The 19464-nt window shown below is 41.7% G+C and overlaps 1 protein-coding gene across 3 annotated transcripts in view; it reads right to left on the bottom strand.

Moving 5' to 3' along the window:
• Positions 1–19464, bottom strand: part of VAV3 (vav guanine nucleotide exchange factor 3) — a 1781337-nt gene that overhangs the window by 384258 nt on the left and 1377615 nt on the right. For all 3 annotated transcript variants that reach the window (XM_069641873.1, XM_069641875.1, XM_069641874.1), the window contains exon 20: positions 15330–15466. In XM_069641873.1, the coding sequence (XP_069497974.1) occupies positions 15330–15466 (137 nt within the window). The remainder of the gene's footprint in view (positions 1–15329; positions 15467–19464) is intronic.

Below are 19464 nucleotides of genomic sequence, written 5' to 3'. Positions count from 1 at the left end.
ATTGACCTGAGGAGAGGGAGGATCGAGCTTATGAAGATGCTGCGTCATTTCGGAGCGCTGCAGTATGATGAGCTTGCATGTAGTCCACATAACCAGAAAGGCGCGTCACTTGGAATACCTGGGTCTGCTGGAATTACACTCCACAATAATGTCATTTTAAATATATGAATACAACCAAGGCCATCCATAATACTCTGAGAGGCGAAAGCAGCAAAGAACTGTCAGGCAGGGGAGAAAGAAACCAATACAAAGAATGTTCCGTTAGACTCTTTAGATATGCTACTAATCACCCCAACACTGTGCATGGCACAATGCTCATATTCCTGCTATACCTAGCAAGCTCTCATGCAGCATTACGGCCCAAGGGTGAGTGCTGTAGAGGGTGTTGACAGCCAGCACCGCAGATATGGGCCAGATGCAAAGCTAACGCCACGTAGCAAAGGTAAGATATGGTTACTTCTGTTCCAGCCCTCCGTCCTGGGCAGTAACACTATAATAATATGGGTTCCATGTGTTAATATCCCCGCAAAAATATCGCCATACAAAAATATCGGAAACATTAAGCCACGGAACCTGCCAGGGATACCGCTGCAACCCCAGGTCCCAATAACCCCATAAATTATCCCCACTAATAGTATCACCTATGGCCTTACCCCACAACCATATATATGGTGATATTATTGGTGGGGATAATATTACCTGAAACCATAATATGGCCATGAATACCTCTGTGTTCACGAGATCAGCCGGATAAACAAAGAGCGTCTGGGCTGACGAGCATCAGCTGCCTAATATCAGAACCTTGTATTGTCCATTTAAAAGCTGGCAGAGGGAGACGCTGAGCATTCATGCAGAGTTTTAGGCAGAAGCAGCTACAGCCCTTGGAACAATGGTTAAAGTCCTTCTCTGAGCTGCTGGTCACATTAACACACTAACATTCTTATGCTACAAATAGGAGATAATACACTAGAAGGCAGGCCCACCCTGCCAGTAACTGCCCACAGGCCAGAGCCAGAGGCGCAGACAGGGTAGGACCTGAGTGGGAAAGGCCCAACCAAAATCTGAAAAAGCCCACTCAGCAGCGCTGTGTGGGCATTTACAGATAGTAATGCTACTTCGGTGGGCCCAGCTACATTAGCTTGAGGCCCCACTTGTTAGACAATTCTGGATACGCCCAGAGCACTTATTTAACACATGCTTGGCAGTGCCATTTCTGGCAGGGTCTGGCAGCCTGCCAAGTTTGTGTCACTATTAACAGCCTTAAGTAAAACATACAGCTGCTAATCACATAGACCTAATAAAAAAGGACTGATCATGAAAGAACAGAGTGATGAAGAAGCAGACACTGTAAAAGGTAGGTTTTTGGTCTTGATTTAAAAAATGTTTAACAGCTGCCTTGTCCCTCCTGGGTGCCATTGCTATAGGCAGCAGTGCTGTATGACCCAGTACTGTAGTCAACAATTAAAAGAAATAGAGAATGGTTGAATCAGATTGTATAGTGCTGAGAACAACACCTCTCATTCAAGACACGCATAGCTTAGAAAACTCAGAAAGCTTGGTTTAAGCTCTCCCTCCTGTGGAAAGTCAAACCCTTCCTCCCCCCGGGCAGCTTTAGATCCACCATTCAAGCACTAGTCCATTCCCACCTGGATGGGGGCAAAGCACTCCTCGAAGGCCTCCAGTCATCCTCCCTTGTGCCCCTGAGAAGTGTACTATATGTGGCCACGTCCCTCATCAAGGATCTACGCAGATTTAACCACATCACACCGGACCTCAACAACCTTCACTGGCTCCCACTGCAGACACAAATCACCTTCAAGTCTTACTGCCTCATCTATAAGACAGTCTCCTTCAAGTCACCCAGCTATCTCGTGGAAAAGCTCAGCATCGATGGCAGACCACCAGAAGCCAGTACGCCTACAGACTTGAAATATGTCGCTACAAAAAGGAAAGGACCAGAAAACAAGCCTTTTCTGCCTACGCCCCAAGAATATGGAACCTACCTCCTGTCAGCATCAGATTCCCCATGCTCCTGAAATTCAGAAAATAACTCAAGACCCATCTCTTCAAGGAGTCTCTCCTCCTCAACAGCTAGGCTATCACGTCACCCCCACTCTCTCTGTCTCGCTAGACCATCCGCTCATGCCTCCCTGCCACCCTGTACAGCTGTAGCCCTCCTCTGTGCCCCTTCTTTTTCTTACCCGATAGGTAGAGATAAGTGAAAAGGGAACAAGGAGAGAAAATTAAGAAAAATGCAATCAAAGCTCATTATTGAAATTAAAATCATGAAAGCGTTGGTCATAATTTAGATGAGAAATTGGCAGTTCATCTCTTGGAATGAGTGTTCTATATTTTGGAATGTGTTCAGAATCCTATGTCTTTCTCTAAAAATATGTGCTTGTGAAATTGAAAATATGATATTGTCTCAGTCTTTCTTCTTCTTTCTCCAATTTTATTTCTCTTTTTTCCAGTCTTTAGATGTAATAGTTTTAGCATTATAAGTGGGAGTTATGTTTGGGGCTAAGGATGACCAGAGATTCCCAAGACAAAAAACCGTGACAGCCAACAACACAAAAGAAGGACTGCCCAACTCCCTCCATGCCCCCCCATTTTACGTGACCCCCAATTCCAAAATATCCACATATAAATTGTGCTATTTGGTGTATGCATATAGACATGTTAATAACAAATGAGCTTATCCTCTGTTTGACATTACATCCCTTGCTATATTTACTGGCTTCTCAGCCAGTCTCTGTGGCACAGGCAGTAAATGGATGTTGATCATACCTGGAAGGTTGATGGTGCAAGCCCATCCTCAGATGGGAAAACTGTGAAAATATTATGAGGTCTTTTTAGGGGAGCTCAGTAAACGGCCCGATCTCATATTTTTCAATCGTGTATCTCAAAAGACCGGGCAGTCTTCACCCATCCCTCAAATCCTGGGACGGAGTTTAAATTGAAAAAAGCCTTGGGACACTGGGATGGAAAGGTAAATTCCAGGACAGTCCCAGCAAAATCAGAACATCGGGTCACCCTAGTTAAGCAGCCCACTGAGACAGCATTGAAAACATAATTGGAGTTTTTAGGATGTATTATGCACTTTACATTGTTGCTGCTATTTGGGTAGGCTGTATTCATCAATGCACTGTATTTGTGGTTTGTGTCTATTGGACATTGTAATATTGCTTATATGGGAGAAATAAAAGTAATATTTGTTTACTTGTATTGAATGGGATTGATATTTGCCCACTTGGGCTGTACTCGGTTTTGGGTATATGAATTGCATTCAATGTGAATATGTGCTGCTATCCATTCAGAAGGTGACTGGCTATTTCCTGGGTTGAGTCACAGTGGTATTAGCATACACATCTTTTGGTGTTATGTGTATTAATGTCATGCATTTGCAATTTGGACAAAATTCTAGCTGGTATGTTGAGAATATATATGTTGGTGATTTTTTTAATAACTAGCAAAAGGTTCCCATTCTCTGAACAGGTACTGTAGAGAGACATGACAACACTCTCATCAATTATTGAAAATCAATGATCCTGTAGGTTGCTGTTCCGATTTGCTTATCACTTGATGTGCTTTACACTCTGAAGTAAACTGCACTGACAATGGGCATGCTTGGCTGGCTGACATACCGTAGAACAGATTTGGGGGTGAGGCGAGAGTTGGTGTGGTGCTGCATACTGGGACCTTCTGTGATCTCTCCCCATTTGTTGCCTCACCCTGGCATGGTGCAGTTCATGGTGGTGAACTTTGGTGCAACAATCTCCAAAATTGTGCATCCTAGGGTCTTGAATCATGTTTTTCAAAGGACCTTGTGTTTTGTTCCTCGTGTCGAGGCTGGTCCTTCTACGACCACATTGATGTTTCACCGATTTCAGGCAACCGTCTCATGTGTGAAGGTGCTGAAATCCGGGGGAAGGGGTGGGGTGTCCAAATGTTATGTAGCCAGTAATGTCCGTACGGTCCTAACAGGTAACTATGCAAAATGTGGTGCAGATTGGTGAAACAGTGTGGAATTGTATAAGGAACAATTCTTCTCCAAGTCACAAACCCACAAACACATTTTGACATGTGCTGAAATCCAAGGAATGGGTTGGGTGTCCACATGTCATGCAGCCAGTAACGTCCGGAGGGTCCTATGAGGTAACTGTGCAAAATGTCTTGCAGATTGGTGCAACAGTGTGGAATTGTATAAGGAACAATGCTTCACCAAGCGACAAACCCACACATTTTGACTTTTGCTGGATTCTAGAGAACGGGGTGGGGTGTCCAAATGTCATGTAGCCAGTAATGTCCGTACGGTCCTAACAGGTAACTATGCAAAATGCTGTGCAGATTGGTGAAACGGTGTGGAATTGTATAAGGAACAACGCTTCACCATGCCAAAAACAAACACACACATTTTCACTTTTATAAATATAGATCATGAAGATGTATTGGTTAGGTAAGATTTCCATCATGAATTTAGCACAATGGATTTATTTGGTATTAGTCCATTGATGGCAGCCAACATGGCGTTATACGGATTGGGAGTGTAACACAAGATCACATGACTTTCAAGCTGAACATTGGAAAAATGATTCGAAATAAACGAAAGTCCATGTATCTTTGAATGAACTAACCTGATGGAGGCCCTGCAGAGGGGTGGAACGTGTGGTTGTAGCTTTTGCCTGTGAAATTGTATGTTCTGCTGTAAGTCCATGCTTTGTATTTTCACTTTTTTTAACTAGATGTTTTAAATAAATTTGCCGTTTTGCACAAATAGAGATCATGTGCCCGCTGATTGTTTTTTTGACTCTCTTTGTTTGTTTGACAGCGTTGGGAACATTGAGGAGGAGACGTGTTGTTGGATTGACTACGGCGGCTGTTTTCCTCCCAACCCCCAGAAGCACCTGCAATCAGAAGGCAAAGTGATGCATGTTGGCGAACGTTGAGATAATATATATATATATATATATATATATATATATATATATATATATATATATATATATATGTCCACATACACATTTGCATTCCAAAAAGCGCATAACATAGTCTCCTTCCCTAGCTTAGGGCTGGGTGTGGTGGCATGAGGAGGAGGTCTACGTTTCAGAATCACAGCACCTAAGGCAAGATGCACTTAAAGTTGATATTAGCTCGGCTATACATCACCATCTGTTGAGATAATGGAAGCTTTACAAAGGGGCTGCCTAAACTATTTATATGTAACGTTACCTTGAAAGGAAGCCTTAATATGCAGAGTTAGAGAGAAATAAAGATGAGCATTTTAAATGACATTATTTCATGCTTAACGATTTAGGCTAGAACGTCCCAATGCTCAGGTTTAGAACAGACATCACAGATGCCCTAAAATACAAGAGCAAACATGATATATTAATATTTATATAACATTTAAATATATAAATGTTAATGATATAGTCCGAGTTCATCTGACAAACTTATGTCACGTATGTCTGAATGATTCTATGATTTTTGTATGAAACATGTCTACCAAATGTTAGGACAGAAAATATGCATTTGAGCCTAAACTGCACAGCACCGCCCCCATTGCGTGCCCAATAATATGATCAACCGATGCATTTAAGGGTTGCATTCTCTTGGAGTGTTAGCCTGTTAAGCAGGGCAATGGGGAGATGCAATCAATAATAAAACAGAATGTTATATGATATAGTGTCTGAAAGTTTAGAGCCTAATCAAGTTCCAACTCACAGAAATGTTGAGGGTGCTTTGAGATTCTGAAGGCTGTAAAAAGGGAACCCTCTGTCTAACTGGATGGATGCGTACTGTGATGACACCTTCAGTGGAGAGAAACCTTGTCCAAGAGAAAGCCTAATGCAGGTTTGACTGGAGAAAGACCGGATTTCCTCGAGGTGGATAAATCGGAGGGAGGAGGGGCCTCGCTTACTAGGGATATTACCCGGAAGCTTTGAGGGTCCCATCCTTTCTCTGTGCCTTAAATTAACTATCAAAAAATGAGTACAAAAAGTTCTGATGCAATTAGATATTCGTCCTCCAGAATAATTTCTCTGCTAAGTTCCTGGAATGGGTGAGATTGGGAGGGGAAGCAAATATGAGGGGCTGACTCCAAGTAGAACAATTCAGCATTTAGTGGGAAATTAACTCGCCTTCTCACTATATTTAAAGGCAAGTGAGATTTGATGTAAATGAGAAAAACATCATTTTTTGTGTTGAGTGTGCAGTGGAGAAGAAATAGCATTGTTCTATCGTGGGTGCACAGTTTAGAACAGATAGCATATAGCATTGTTCTACAAAGTGCACACACTATTTTTCAAAGGATAGCCAAGTAAATTCAATCTGACATTTTCACAGGTATATTCAACAACTAGAACTATGAACCAAAGCGCACACTTCAGAGCCTGGCAGAGAATTTATAAACCAATATCTGTGAAAGCCATAGTCAGTTAAAAAGCATCTTATTGGAATCCCAATTTAGGTTAGTGGGGTGAAAGGGAGCTTAGCTAAACCACCTCCATGCCATAGAAAATGATGCAATTTTAAATTAAAAGTAATATCTTGACAATGACATTGTGTAGCAATGCGTGTTTGTTGTCCTTTCAAAATATCATACATTTTCGGGTTGATAACTTGTAAATGAACCAACAGTCTTGCGTTCTAGAATAAAATCACAGCTTCTCTCAACTGAAGCCTGGAGATTTTGATGTAACATATCATAGCTTGGAATTCACTCACTTTCAACTGCTAGAAACCAACCTAACCACATTGCACCTGGGAACATATTATTAAATGAAAATACATAGAAATTGCAAGAAACGTGAAATGCATTTTTCTTTCAAAGATTTCGAAGACACCGTTTTGTTGATATTGGAGAAAATAAAAATCTGTAGAGAAATGCTGTTTAGTCATGTCAAAGTGACTTATGCTGTACATGAGTAGCGAAAATCTAACTTATATTAGCCGACAAGCAGCACGTATAGATTGAATTGCATCTCGCTGCTCAGAAATAGAGGCCTAGATATAGTCATTTTTGTATGATTGGGTGTGTTTACAAAATTAGTGAGAATTTCACAGACAGGTTGATGTTCATTTGTTCACTAGCTGCCTATTTGCAAGTTACTGTGCTGACGTCCTCAGCATAAAGTGTGCGGACCACCTTTGGTTCAATGTTCATCAACGTACAAATTCAAATAGGACCTGTTTCAAGTTGCAGAATTTTGAGTTGGAATAGTATGAAAGGGGGTGTTAAAGAAGAGGGTGCACCATAGCAGAGTTAAACATATACCCACAATACACAGTACAGCCCCATATCACCTTTAGTACATATTCTATGTCACAGAGATATAGTGAGAATGCTTATGGTAATGGACCACATGTAGAAAGCTGGTTTCCTAAATGCGGCAAAGTCTCTTCTTAAGATAGCTGCCAGTCTGTTTCACAAGATTGTAGTCATTTCTTTACTTTATCCAGCTTTCTGAAGCAGAGTGATCCTGAGGGAGCAGTTGTTTATGACAGAAACAGCATTGGCATGGAATACACTAGAGGAAGTTTTATTTCAAGTCACTTCTGTAGGAGTTTTGAAGTTTGTAAAAGTTCCCCAAAGAATTCAAAGTCCCAATGTTCTTAGACAAGGCACAGCTATGGGTTAATGCCTGGTAAAATCTTGTTCTGCCACACAGGAGCAGACAAAGAAGCAGCCAACCCCAGGTTTTGCCAGAGGAAGCCCCCTTTAAGGGGTACAGTCTTGAGAACCAGCTGACCAGAGAAGAAAGTCCAAAGAGCAGGATTCTGACCAATGTGGGTCAACGACAAATCGGGATGGGGGCTGCAATACACACAACACCGGGGACCAGGGTACCCCAGAAGAGTATTTTGAAGAATAACGTAGGACTCCATAGATGGAGACAGGCCAAAACAAAATGGCATGAGGTAGGGCTTTACTAAATGCATTAGTACCCGAATGGCTCCCATACTTGTGCATTATACTACTGATGTGTACACACTGGCTGCACCCACAGCGAAGCCAACCTTAAGTTACAGTTGCAACTAGCCGATGCCACAACACAAATTTAGAGGCGGCACTAGGAGCAATATAGGGGCTTAAAAAGCACACCAGTTCTAGGACCCATATGAGCTACCACGAGGTACCACTTTAAAACGGATTGCAGTGGCAGGGGGATACAGTAGATGTCCCTCTGACCACTAGGATAAGGTCAAAGTGCTAAAAAAACAGGAACATGTAAACTTTAGGAGTTCCATAATATGGCACAGCAGAAACCCCAAAATGGAATTCTGCCATAACAGTGTGCATACCTGGATGCAACATACCGCCTCGTGATGTCTTTATAGGATTAGACACAGAGCATTCCTCACCGGTGGCCGAATGAGGTAAGACAGTACATTTATTGATGCTTGTGGTCTCCCACAATATACTGTTAAATAACACGCAAGCAATCTCTTTGGGATTAGGGTACATAATTCAAGTTCATATAAAGCGTAGCACTGTTGATTTTTTGCAGACTTTCTGGGAATGTACCAATACCATGTAGTTCTAAACAGGAATCGCCCGTAGACATCACAGATTGTGAGCTGAAGATATTGAACTAAAGAGAAAAGCATACATTAAATTGGCAGGTATGTGTTATTTTAGTGGCATGTATAATTGCAAAAGTATACAAATTGATGTGGATAAAATACAAATTGCTTTGTTTGGTTTAAGTTGATTGCATCTGGGGTGTAGTGAACCCTAAGTTGTTAATGTTTTTTAGAAACTCGCCCTGACGAAGGACACAGTCCGAAATGTATCGGCAAGGGCTTCTGCCATTATGATGACAATAAAGAGAAATTTGAAAATAACGATGGATAAATGATTGAAATATAACCAAACAACACGCGTCGATCTATAGAAGATTGACTACTTACAAAGTGCCACTAAACAAAGTTTGAAAGCTTAACTGCTAAACAATTGAAGTAGTATTTACTACACCAACAGGCGTCTCCGAAGCTCAATGGAGCTCAGTGGAAGTTCTACTGAGCTGTTCTTTCCTGTTGCCTTTTTTATGACATTGTGTATGTCACATGTTTCGGATGACGCCTTGAATTTCAACAATAAGAGGAAAATAGAATCTTATAGACTTATTGAAGATAAGCAGTGCCCGCCTTACCTCTCGTACTTGTTCACCAAATTGTTACACAAACACAAGGTGGAGGCACGTACAGAATGTCTTACAAAGATATATCAAATATCACTAATAAGCATGCAGAAACTCTAGGATTTACATCCGAGGAGGCAGAAGCAATACTAAATCTCATTCCAGACTCAGGACTTCGATTGCAACCTACAGATCCAGTCAAGAAGATTAAACAATTGGAATACCTTGGCCGCAAGGAAATAAACAGGAAATTACATGCCATCACACTGACTAAGTACCACAGAGCTCAAAGGATCCCAAGAGGGCTGCGGATGCCCTTACGACCAACGTTATGCAAGGATAATAAAGATTTTGTTAAGAAATGGGAAAGCATTCTCAACAAATGTTCACTTGATGTAATATTATTAACAATACAGGAATTATCCAAGGAGCTTGCAGTTATCAACTCAGAAATTGAAGATAACAAAACTGAATTAAGTACAACTATCAGTGAAGAAGACCTCAAGAAAACATTAGAGGAAATTAATCAGAAATTAGAATCCTACAGAGATAAGCTAGAAAACAAAAAAATACATAAATACAAACGAGACACCTATGATTATTGTAATGACGAGGTCTACACCTGGATGAACAAGTATAATAAACAGAATCGTCCCCAGGACAAAACCTCAACTGATAATTCAAGCTCAGGTTCAGAAGCAGAATCAAGCAAAACTACTGATAATCACACGGAACAACAACCCAGTGAAACAGGACGACCCGCGACAGATCGAACTACAACACCACCACGTAAACAGCCTTTTTTAGGGAAAGGACAAGATCGAAGAAAAGAACACGACGGGAATAGAGAAAAAGCAGGAGCCATGGGCACACAGAGCCGATATCCGAACAGAAGGCTTTAGTCATCAATCTATCAGATAGACACCTTACAACAACTGAATTGACAATATTACAGAAAGGCTTAAACTTCGTACCTACACACACGTCCACCTTGTTTGAAACAAAAATAGAACTATTTAAATTCTTATGTAAGCTGAAACTTAAAGCTTTTTTTGCTGACACATCGACTGATCCAGTCAGCAGAGACTCGGAATTCCTGGAGTTACGTTCAAAAAGCACTTACATGACTCCAGTTACGCATGGGACGATAGACGTGTTTCAAGAAGCTGTGTTGAAAGATTTACAAAAAGTTTCTTTTAAGCCACCCAGTCAGTAATAAGAAAGTTGTATGAAGACCCAGACATCACAATTCGCTCATCTGACAAAGGTGGACCCCTAGTGATACTAAACACAACAGACTATGAAGAAGAGTGCCAAAAACAGCTCCAAGATACTAATATGTACAAAGTTCTAGTCAACGACCCAACACAAGACATTAAACGCATTGAAGAAATGTTAAATGATGCCAAAGAGAATGGATGGATTTCATCAGCAACTAAATCATATTTAACAACACAATATCCAAAGATTCCCCAATTCTATTTACTACCAAAAATACATAAGACTCTGAATAAACCACCGGGAAGACCGTTTGTGGCAGCTACTGATGGACTTTTGCAACCATTAGGAATATATATCGACAAGATTTTACAACCCATCATCCAGAAAGGTTCTTTCTACATCAAGGACACCACCGATTTTCTCAATAGACTGCACACGATAGTTATTGAACCGACAGACATTTTAGTCACTATTGTATACATCAATACCACATGATTTAGGATTACATGCAGTGGAGTGGATATTGTTGAACGAAGAAGAAGTAGGAGCCTCTAAAGAGTTTGTGATGATCTTACTTGACATGATAGCACGGAATGCATACTTCAGGCATGATAAAACCTTTTTTCAGCAAATAAGTGGAACCGCAATGGGTGCCACCATGGCACCTGCCTACGCCAATGCCTTCATGATTAAATTTGAGGAGGACTATGTCTTGCACCACACAGTTTGGCCAAAAAACATCAAGCACTGGGGGCGTTATATTGATGACATTTTCTTAATTTGGAAAGAAACATTGGAGAATTTACAACTGTTTCTACAATATCTCAATACGATAGATACAAGACTTCAATTTACATCAGAAATTGGAAACCCTGGGTTGCACTTCTTAGACGTACAGATTACACCATTGGTACATCATTTTGAGACAAATATTTTCCATAAATCAACAGACAGAAATAACCTTCACAGGTTGAGCTTTCACCCTCCGACAACCATCAAAAGTTTACCATACAGCCAACTACTCAGGGTTAAAAGAATTGTCAATGCTGACACAAACTGGGAACACAAATCTACCAAAATGCTTGACAAATTCAGATCAAGAGGCTACAATGAACCAGAATTACAAGAAGCTAAGCGAAAAGTAGATCAAAAGGAACGACCACAATTACTAACTGTCAAGATTGGAGGCCTTATCCCCTTCCTCCTCACCTAAATCTTCTGTGGCGGATTCCTTTGGATTGGACTCTGTCTTCTTACGGTCCTTCCTCCTTACAGGAGTCTTGTCCTTGGATGTCTTGGCTTTCTTTTCGTGCAAATAGGTTCGGGCCCCTCCGGAGGCCACCGCGGCAGAGATAGAACCCTGTCCGCAGGGACCCCCAGGGGGCCAGACCTAGATCAGGGAAAAAGCACAAAGGCAGAAAAAACCCTGTTTCCAGATGGGTTCTAATAAGGAGTTGAGAATTCCTTTCATAAGTAATTGAAGTCTGGCTGCAGCTGATGACTAATGAAGTTGACCAACAACTCCGGTGGAGAGAGCAGTTAAGCTCTGCGATGACAGCAGGGCGAAGCACACAGAGGAAAGATACAGGAACCCAAATAATCAATAAGTACATTTTAAGGAAGACAGAACAGATAGAAATGCCCGTAAATAACAGTGCTAAGTAAGAGATGGTGTGCAGGTAACCATAAGCAGAAAGTAGAATTACGCCTGCAGAGTGCAGTAAGTCTGCAAACGAGAAACGAGAGTGCAGAGAAGAAGAAAGGCAGAAAACGCCGAACAACTAAACTGAAATGCTTCGGCAGAAACCAAGAGGTGTAGTACAGAAGCTCAAGCGAGGCGGAGCTGTAGAACAGACGAGGAGAGGCAAGAAACACTCGCAGAAGTAGCAAGACCCAGGAGACAGGTAACAAGGGAAGACATTATGTAGCGCACAGAAGGTAGGCACAAGGAAGGCAAAAGGTGGCTGCAAGGATGGTCGGCAAGGAGGAATTAACCAAGAACGAAGTTCCACACGAACCGGAGAGATGTGTACAGATACAACGCACCGGTTTGGGGGAGGAGTCAGAATTTAAAGGTACGGCCACCATATTGAATGAGGATTAGAGCGCTCGCAAGTCAATGCTTCCAGCGCTTCCAAACCTTCCATTCTCCGTTACTGACACTAACACTGAAAATTCATGATAGCAAAACTGACCCGGAATTGGAGTTTGTCAGCAAGTACAGCATCCAATCCAACAGGATCAAGAAAACCATACTGAAACATTGGCCAGTACTAGAATGTGACACAAGATTACAAGGCAACTTCAGCAATAAACCAATTTTTGCTTTTCAAAGACGCCACAATCTCAAGGACCTTCTTGTAGACACCAATCCCAATCAAATCAAAAAACAATGCAGCAAACATCCAGGAACGTACACATGTCTTTCATGCAATAACTGTAACAATGTGACCAAGGGTAACATCATTACTCATTCAAGTACTGGTGAAAAAAATCGTACTCAAGGATCATGCTACATGCGAAACACAGAATGCTATATGCGATCAAATGCCCATGTGGCCTTACATATGTTGGACAAACCAGCCGTAAAGCACGGATTCGCTGGAATGAACACAAATCCAATATAAGAACAAACAACCGTCATTCACCGATTGCAAGACATTTTCAAGACCATCAACACCAGTTATCTCAGATGAGGTTTCAAATTTTGGAGGTAATCAGAACTAAAAACTTACGCATGAACATTTCAAAGAAACTTGAACAACGAGAAGCATATTGGATCGATAGGCTTGGAACGGTTGCTCACACAGGTTTAAATGAAGAACTAGATTTATTTTGTTTCTTATGAACTTGGTAAAATTGAAGAATGTAACCCACAAAGGTAATTAATGATTAAGTGGGGTCAACACTGAATTTGTTCTTGAACAGCTAACCTGAATTTGATGCAAACAGCACTTGCAACAGATGGGATTCATATGAGCCACTATGTGATGAAAGAAATAACAAGTGTCAATGAATAAGTATGCAATGCCAGAATGACGGTACGCACAATATGTATAAAGTATTTCACATGCAAGGTAAGAAAAAATATGTGATAATAAGCAATCATGCTATGCTACAACAATAGTATGCACTATATGTACACATCAATTCACATATATGTATGTGGACAGTTTTTCAGTTGCTTCCCAGCACAAGCTATGTTTTTTACAATTATGTCACGTGAAAAATACCTATGTAGGGGGACTTTTTTCAGCTGCTTCCCAGCAACAGCTATGTTTTTTATCATTATGTCACTTATTAAATACCTCATCAGCAGGTCAAGCACACATTATGGAGCTTCATCACACGTTAATCAGCTACCTACACATTTTCTTGTATCACGCGTATAGATCCCATTGTTCCGTACTTGGAACAGTACATCAGCTTGTTTGACTATACCATTGTACATCATCAACAAGTTATTATGCCCCACAATAGTTAAGGAGCAACAATTATTAAGATCTCGGCACGTCAGTCTACTCGACTCTTTGGTAGAATTTGGAATGACTTATACACTGTTATCGGCTTCAATATAGTACATTTCCCAAGCACCCGTTGACTACAATTTCGCGTCATCACGTGTTCCGATGTGATGACGTAGTATTTTTAACTTTAACTCCGGACACCACAATGCTGTGGACCCTCGAGACGACCACGTTAGCTGGTGAGAACAGGTAAGCGCACACATAATCCTTGCATGAGGATATGTATTTTTAGAAATACCCGTTAGCCTACTAATTTATACACATGTCCTTCGTTCAGAGGGGACCAGCCACATGCAACATACCGCCTCGTGATGTCTTTATAGGATTAGACACAGAGCATTCCTCACCGGCGGCCGGATAAGGTAAGACAGTACATTTATTGATGCTTGTGGTCTCCCACAATATACTGTTAAATAACACGCAAGCAATCTCTTTGGGATAAGGGTACATAATTCAAGTTCATATAAAGCATAGCACTGTTGATTTTTTGCAGACTTTCTGACAATGTACCAATACCATGTAGTTCTAAACAAGAATCGCCCGTAGACATCACAGATTGTGAGTTGAAGATATTGAACTAAAGAGAAAAGCATACATTAAATTGGCAGGTATGTGTTATTTCAGTGGCATGTATGATTGCAAAAGTATACAAATTGATGTGGATAAAATACAAATTGCTTTGTTTGGTTTAAGTTGATTGCATCTCGGGTGTAGTTAAACCCAAGTTGTTAATGTTTTTTAGAAACTCGCCCTGACGAAGGACACAGTCCGAAATGCATCGGCAAGGGCTTCTGCCATTATGATGACAATAAAGAGAAATTTGAAAATAACGATGGATAAATGATTGAAATATAACCAAACAACACGCGTCGATCTATGGTAGATTGACTACTAACAAAGTGCCACTAAAGAAAGTTTGAAAGCTTAACTGCAATACAATTGAAGTAGTATTTACTACACCAACAGGCATCTCCAAAGCTCAGTGGAAGTTCCACTGAGCTGTTCTTTCCTGTTACCTGGATGCTAGTGACAGGCATATACGGAATGGCTCCACATATTTATCTGTGCAACACTCCCTTTCTGAAACGGTAGTGACACGAAAGAAACAAGGGTCATCATAGCAGCACTTCTACTGCAATGCAGATACCTTTTTTACACTGTTAGCATATCCCTTTTGACTACTGTGAAATACTTTGAGACAAGCTTTGATTTTATATTGAGTCACATAGAGAACTCATTAAACATATGCTATATATCTGTAAAATAGCACGTAATAGCAGGACAGAATGACATCCCTCATTTAATCCCGTCCCTACTTACCCTTAGTCAGATGAGCACAACGCATTACCCCAGCATGGAATAAAGCATTACACATTTGCAAAATGGCATAACTATTTTATAAGCCAAAGGAAAGGATGGGGGGGGTGGTCATTCTTACCTGCCAAAATAAACTCCGTGCATCAGCCCTAATGACTTCAATAGTGTCACCCGTCTGGATGTTCAGTGGAAGGCCATCCTGAGAGGGAGGCGGGGGGACTCCGCTGTAGCTTCTTATTACCTGCATTCTTGGTAAACCTGTTGGTTGAAAAATATATCCTTGTCAAACATCTGGAAATAAGTACAATAAAAATACTGAATAAAAAAAATCCCAAGTGTACGTTATAAATATACACAATACAGGTACACTGCCAGCTACTCTGCAGTTCTGTGGCGAAATGTAGACTTTATAAGGTCGCTGATCTGAAAAGTGGCTTGCAATATCCTTAACAAATACCTATTAAACCTGGCAATACAAGTTTTGGGGAGTAGCTACAATGCATCTGGGATTTTAGAAAAGGATTGGGGTCCTGAGACAGTTTAATAACAATGCCCCTAAGCATACAATGAGTAAAAAGTGTCACGCTTATACCGAATACCTAGGGGGGCATTTGCGATTGACCCATGAATAGCACAGAGGGGGCAGCATAAATGACAGCCCAATCTGTGCGCTTTTGATTCCTTTTTAGTTTTAGCTACTGGCGGTACTGAAGCCAAAACTATTCCATTTGAGTACACCTAGGGAGAAATGGTCTTTGAGGAGGGTAGGTGTTGTTGGGCTCTTTACCCACCCATTGACTGCCCCTGGCCATGCTAATCCCTATGGCCATTCCCACCCACTTCCTGCCTCTACCCGCACAAATTACATCCTCCTGGGATATCTTTGAGCTGCCTTTATCAAGCCTTGCCATTAAACGTTGTGCTCGAAGTTCCTGCCATTTTTTTAAAGCAGTGTTTTGAGAATTATTGACTTACTTGGAGCTGTAAATTGACTACTGGCGTAATCAAAATGATGTCTTACCTTAATTGTCTGCCTTGAGCCACTTGATTTACAAGCATTATGAGTGTCCTTCACTGAAGTCATGTTAAAAACAAGCATTGACAGCCAACCATTTTGGCTTGAGTATAAGCATTAGATTTTTGCCAGCCACTACTATTATATGCCTAGGTACTTGCACCATTTTAAAGCTGCTACCACCAATGTCCAGTTAATACCATTAAAAAAGTATTTGATTTAAATTTGATTTGTTTTGTTTTGTATTGTTTAAAGCGCTGACATAGCTCGAGAGTAGGAGAGTGCTGTACAAAGTGTGGGTTGCCAGCATTTTGGCTGGCATCTTTTAACAGTAGAGCAGTACTGGGAGGTATGTGTACCGGTATGTGCATCAACTGGAATTAGAGCTTGGTCAGGTGGTGTTAAAAGAACCATGTTTTGAGAGATTTGTGAAAATTGAGAATTTTGAGAGCATTCTGAGCCAACACCAGAATCGAGTTCCAGAAGGCGGGTGCATGACGAGAGACTGATTGTTTGCAGGTCCTCTCTTCGTGGAAGAGTTGTGATTCAAGCCGGTTTGTCGATTTGCTGCGCGATGAGCGTGTGCCATAAGATATGTGGGGCTTAGCCACCAGGTACGCTGGTATGCTACTCTTTGCCTTGTTTGTTTGTTTATTGATTTATAGCACGCACCAGACCCGAAGGCATCAGGGCGCGAAGACCAGAATATTTTAAGCCTACATACAATTTACAAGGTTACAAAGTCACAGAGGTCAGTGCAGTAATACAGCATGATATAAAAATTTGGTTACAGGTATACACAGCTGAAGATCGAGGTCCAATCTAGGTTACAAGGTATAGTACTAGGAATGGCTGGTCATGCTAGAACTACAGATTTGTAGTTGATGCATGCAATCTTTAACAGTATCTTGGCATGGAGTGGAAGCCAATGTTGCTCCTGTAATAAGATGTGCTGCAGCGTGGAGGACTGATTATAGGGGAACCAAGTGAGCAGCTGGGAGTCCTGTCAGGAGAGCATTTCCCCATCAATATGCGATACCACAAGGGCCTGCACTACGGTCCGGAAGTCCTGCGGCATGATGAAGGGTTTAATTTTTTAAAGGGTAGAGATACTGTGCGAGGCTATTTGCATCTTCTTGGCTATGCATTTCTGGAAGGACAGGCTGCTGTCAATGGTGAAGCCTAAGTATTTTGCGGAGTCTGAGAGTTGTGGATCAAATCCTTCTAGATGCATACCATTGAACCATTTTTGGACAAGCTGGTTTTTAGTGGGTGAACCGATGAGGACAAATTCAGTCTTGGATGGGTTTAGTTTGAGGTAGGCAGGCAGTCGACATTCAGTACTGGAGGATGACTAGGTAATTGTAGAGACGAATGATGTCCTGCAGCTATTTACAACAGTGCCTGACAAATGCCTTTCACCTTACTACACAAAAGCCAAAACAGTTGGCATTACCAATGCTTGTTTTACTTTAAATCTATGGAGAACTGGGTGGTTTCTGTGTTATACATGTTTACACCATTAGTAAAATACATCAAATACTGCACGCCATGTCCGCACTTGGGAGACCGTAGGGATTAACAAACTTGGGCAAAACACAGTCGCCTGAATTGTGGGCATTTGAAGACTCAACAACTTTTAGAACTTACCTTTAGATATGGCAGGATGGTAATGTTGAAGTATGGGTAAAAATGTGACCTCAGTAGGTGGCGAGAGGGCGGCAGACTACTGCCAACCCAAGATGCCCCACTGCCTGACTAGAGCCTGTCAGATCCCCACATAACACTGGGGCAAATTAAACTGGTTTCTATTTCCAGCCTTCTTGGACTGTAAATAGAATAAAGTGTAAACTCCTTTTACCCATTTCTTGGGGGTGGGGAGAGGAACCATGGGGAGCAGTATGGTTATTCAAAGGTGCTGGATCTCACCCCAAGGTGAGCCGCAAAATGTAATTTCTAATTTTTAGGGCAGTTTGCACACGGACTGCACACGTTTCCCATAAGTGCTGCAGCACAAAACAGGGAGATTCCACAGGAATCAAAGGCTTTCCTACCAGCTCCAAAATCAGATTCAGGCAGACATGATGTTGGATTAGTGCGGCAGAGCAAACCACGTTTGCAGATTCAGGAATTATGTTTCATGCCTCTGTTCGAGCTTACAAATCAACCAAAAATGTCATAGTGAGTATAACAAAAAAATCATGAAACGTTTTATGCATTGATTTTACTCACACTGCAGTGCCGCCTCCAGTATGATGAAAAGGCCCACCATTGAGTATTTGCTGTCATCGACCACACGCTACTAACCTTTCTCCTGAAGCTGATCTCTCTTGCCCATCTCTCGAGCACTATTAACATAACAGCCAACGTCCTTGCTGTTATCACGCTCTGACAGACACGCCTCACCCCCTTCCTGGTGTCAAACTGTGTCATCCCTTCCGAGATTCCCTCTCCCACTGACAACCTCCTGTCTCTTCTCCCGGAAGGAATGGCTTTTTTAGTTTCTAACAATGCTGCGTTGTTATTGACAGCAAGCAGAGCCTGGGCCGGCGCACAATGTCCCTCCTCGCCCCAATGATGTCTGTGCGCATCAGAATGTTTGGTTGCTGGCGGCACACAGACAAGGCAGCCAGGTGTCCGGCATGATCTTCCCTCACAATGTCTACGGGATTGCGGGTGTCCTCGCTGGGTGGCGCGGTTAGTGCAGGGGGCATGGCACCACCCCTAGTTAGCTCTAGCAGGTTACCGTACACAACTAGAGACATCACCTTCTCTTTGTCAGCTCCCCACTAGTGCTTCTTAGCGTCCTGAATCCACCTCGGTGAGGATGTGTTTATGAACGTGGTGATAAAAGAGCATCCATTCGGACAATAAGAAGACATGTACTTCAAAATAAAAAATCTTTTACTGGGTACAGAAGCAGTGCTACTGACAAAAAAAGAAACATGTGCATTCCTCTGCATGGTACTCTATGGATATTTTCCAAATCCATTGTTTAATGCAGTTTTCGGGAAGGCTGTGCTCTAGAAATGGGGGTCAGGCTTGCATGAAGCACCTAGACACCTTGTTCATCTGTAGGCCATCAGTGAAGGTGAGGAAAAAAGCACCCAAGAAGTGTTTTTCAAGGTCTATAGCTGGCTGTAGTGACACCAAGGAATAGTGAGGCAACCACATTACAGACTCATTTCTGTTTAACTATATCTTTGACATAGATACCAACTCTTAGGGAATCAATCTTCTC

The sequence above is a fragment of the Ambystoma mexicanum genome, chromosome 1q (genome assembly GCF_040938575.1).
Source record: "Ambystoma mexicanum isolate Mex_15411 chromosome 1q, UKY_AmexF1_1, whole genome shotgun sequence".
Classification (NCBI taxonomy): Eukaryota; Metazoa; Chordata; class Amphibia; order Caudata; family Ambystomatidae; genus Ambystoma; species Ambystoma mexicanum.
Note: the sequence above shows the minus strand (reverse complement) of the source record. Positions and strands in the feature narration are given on the sequence as shown.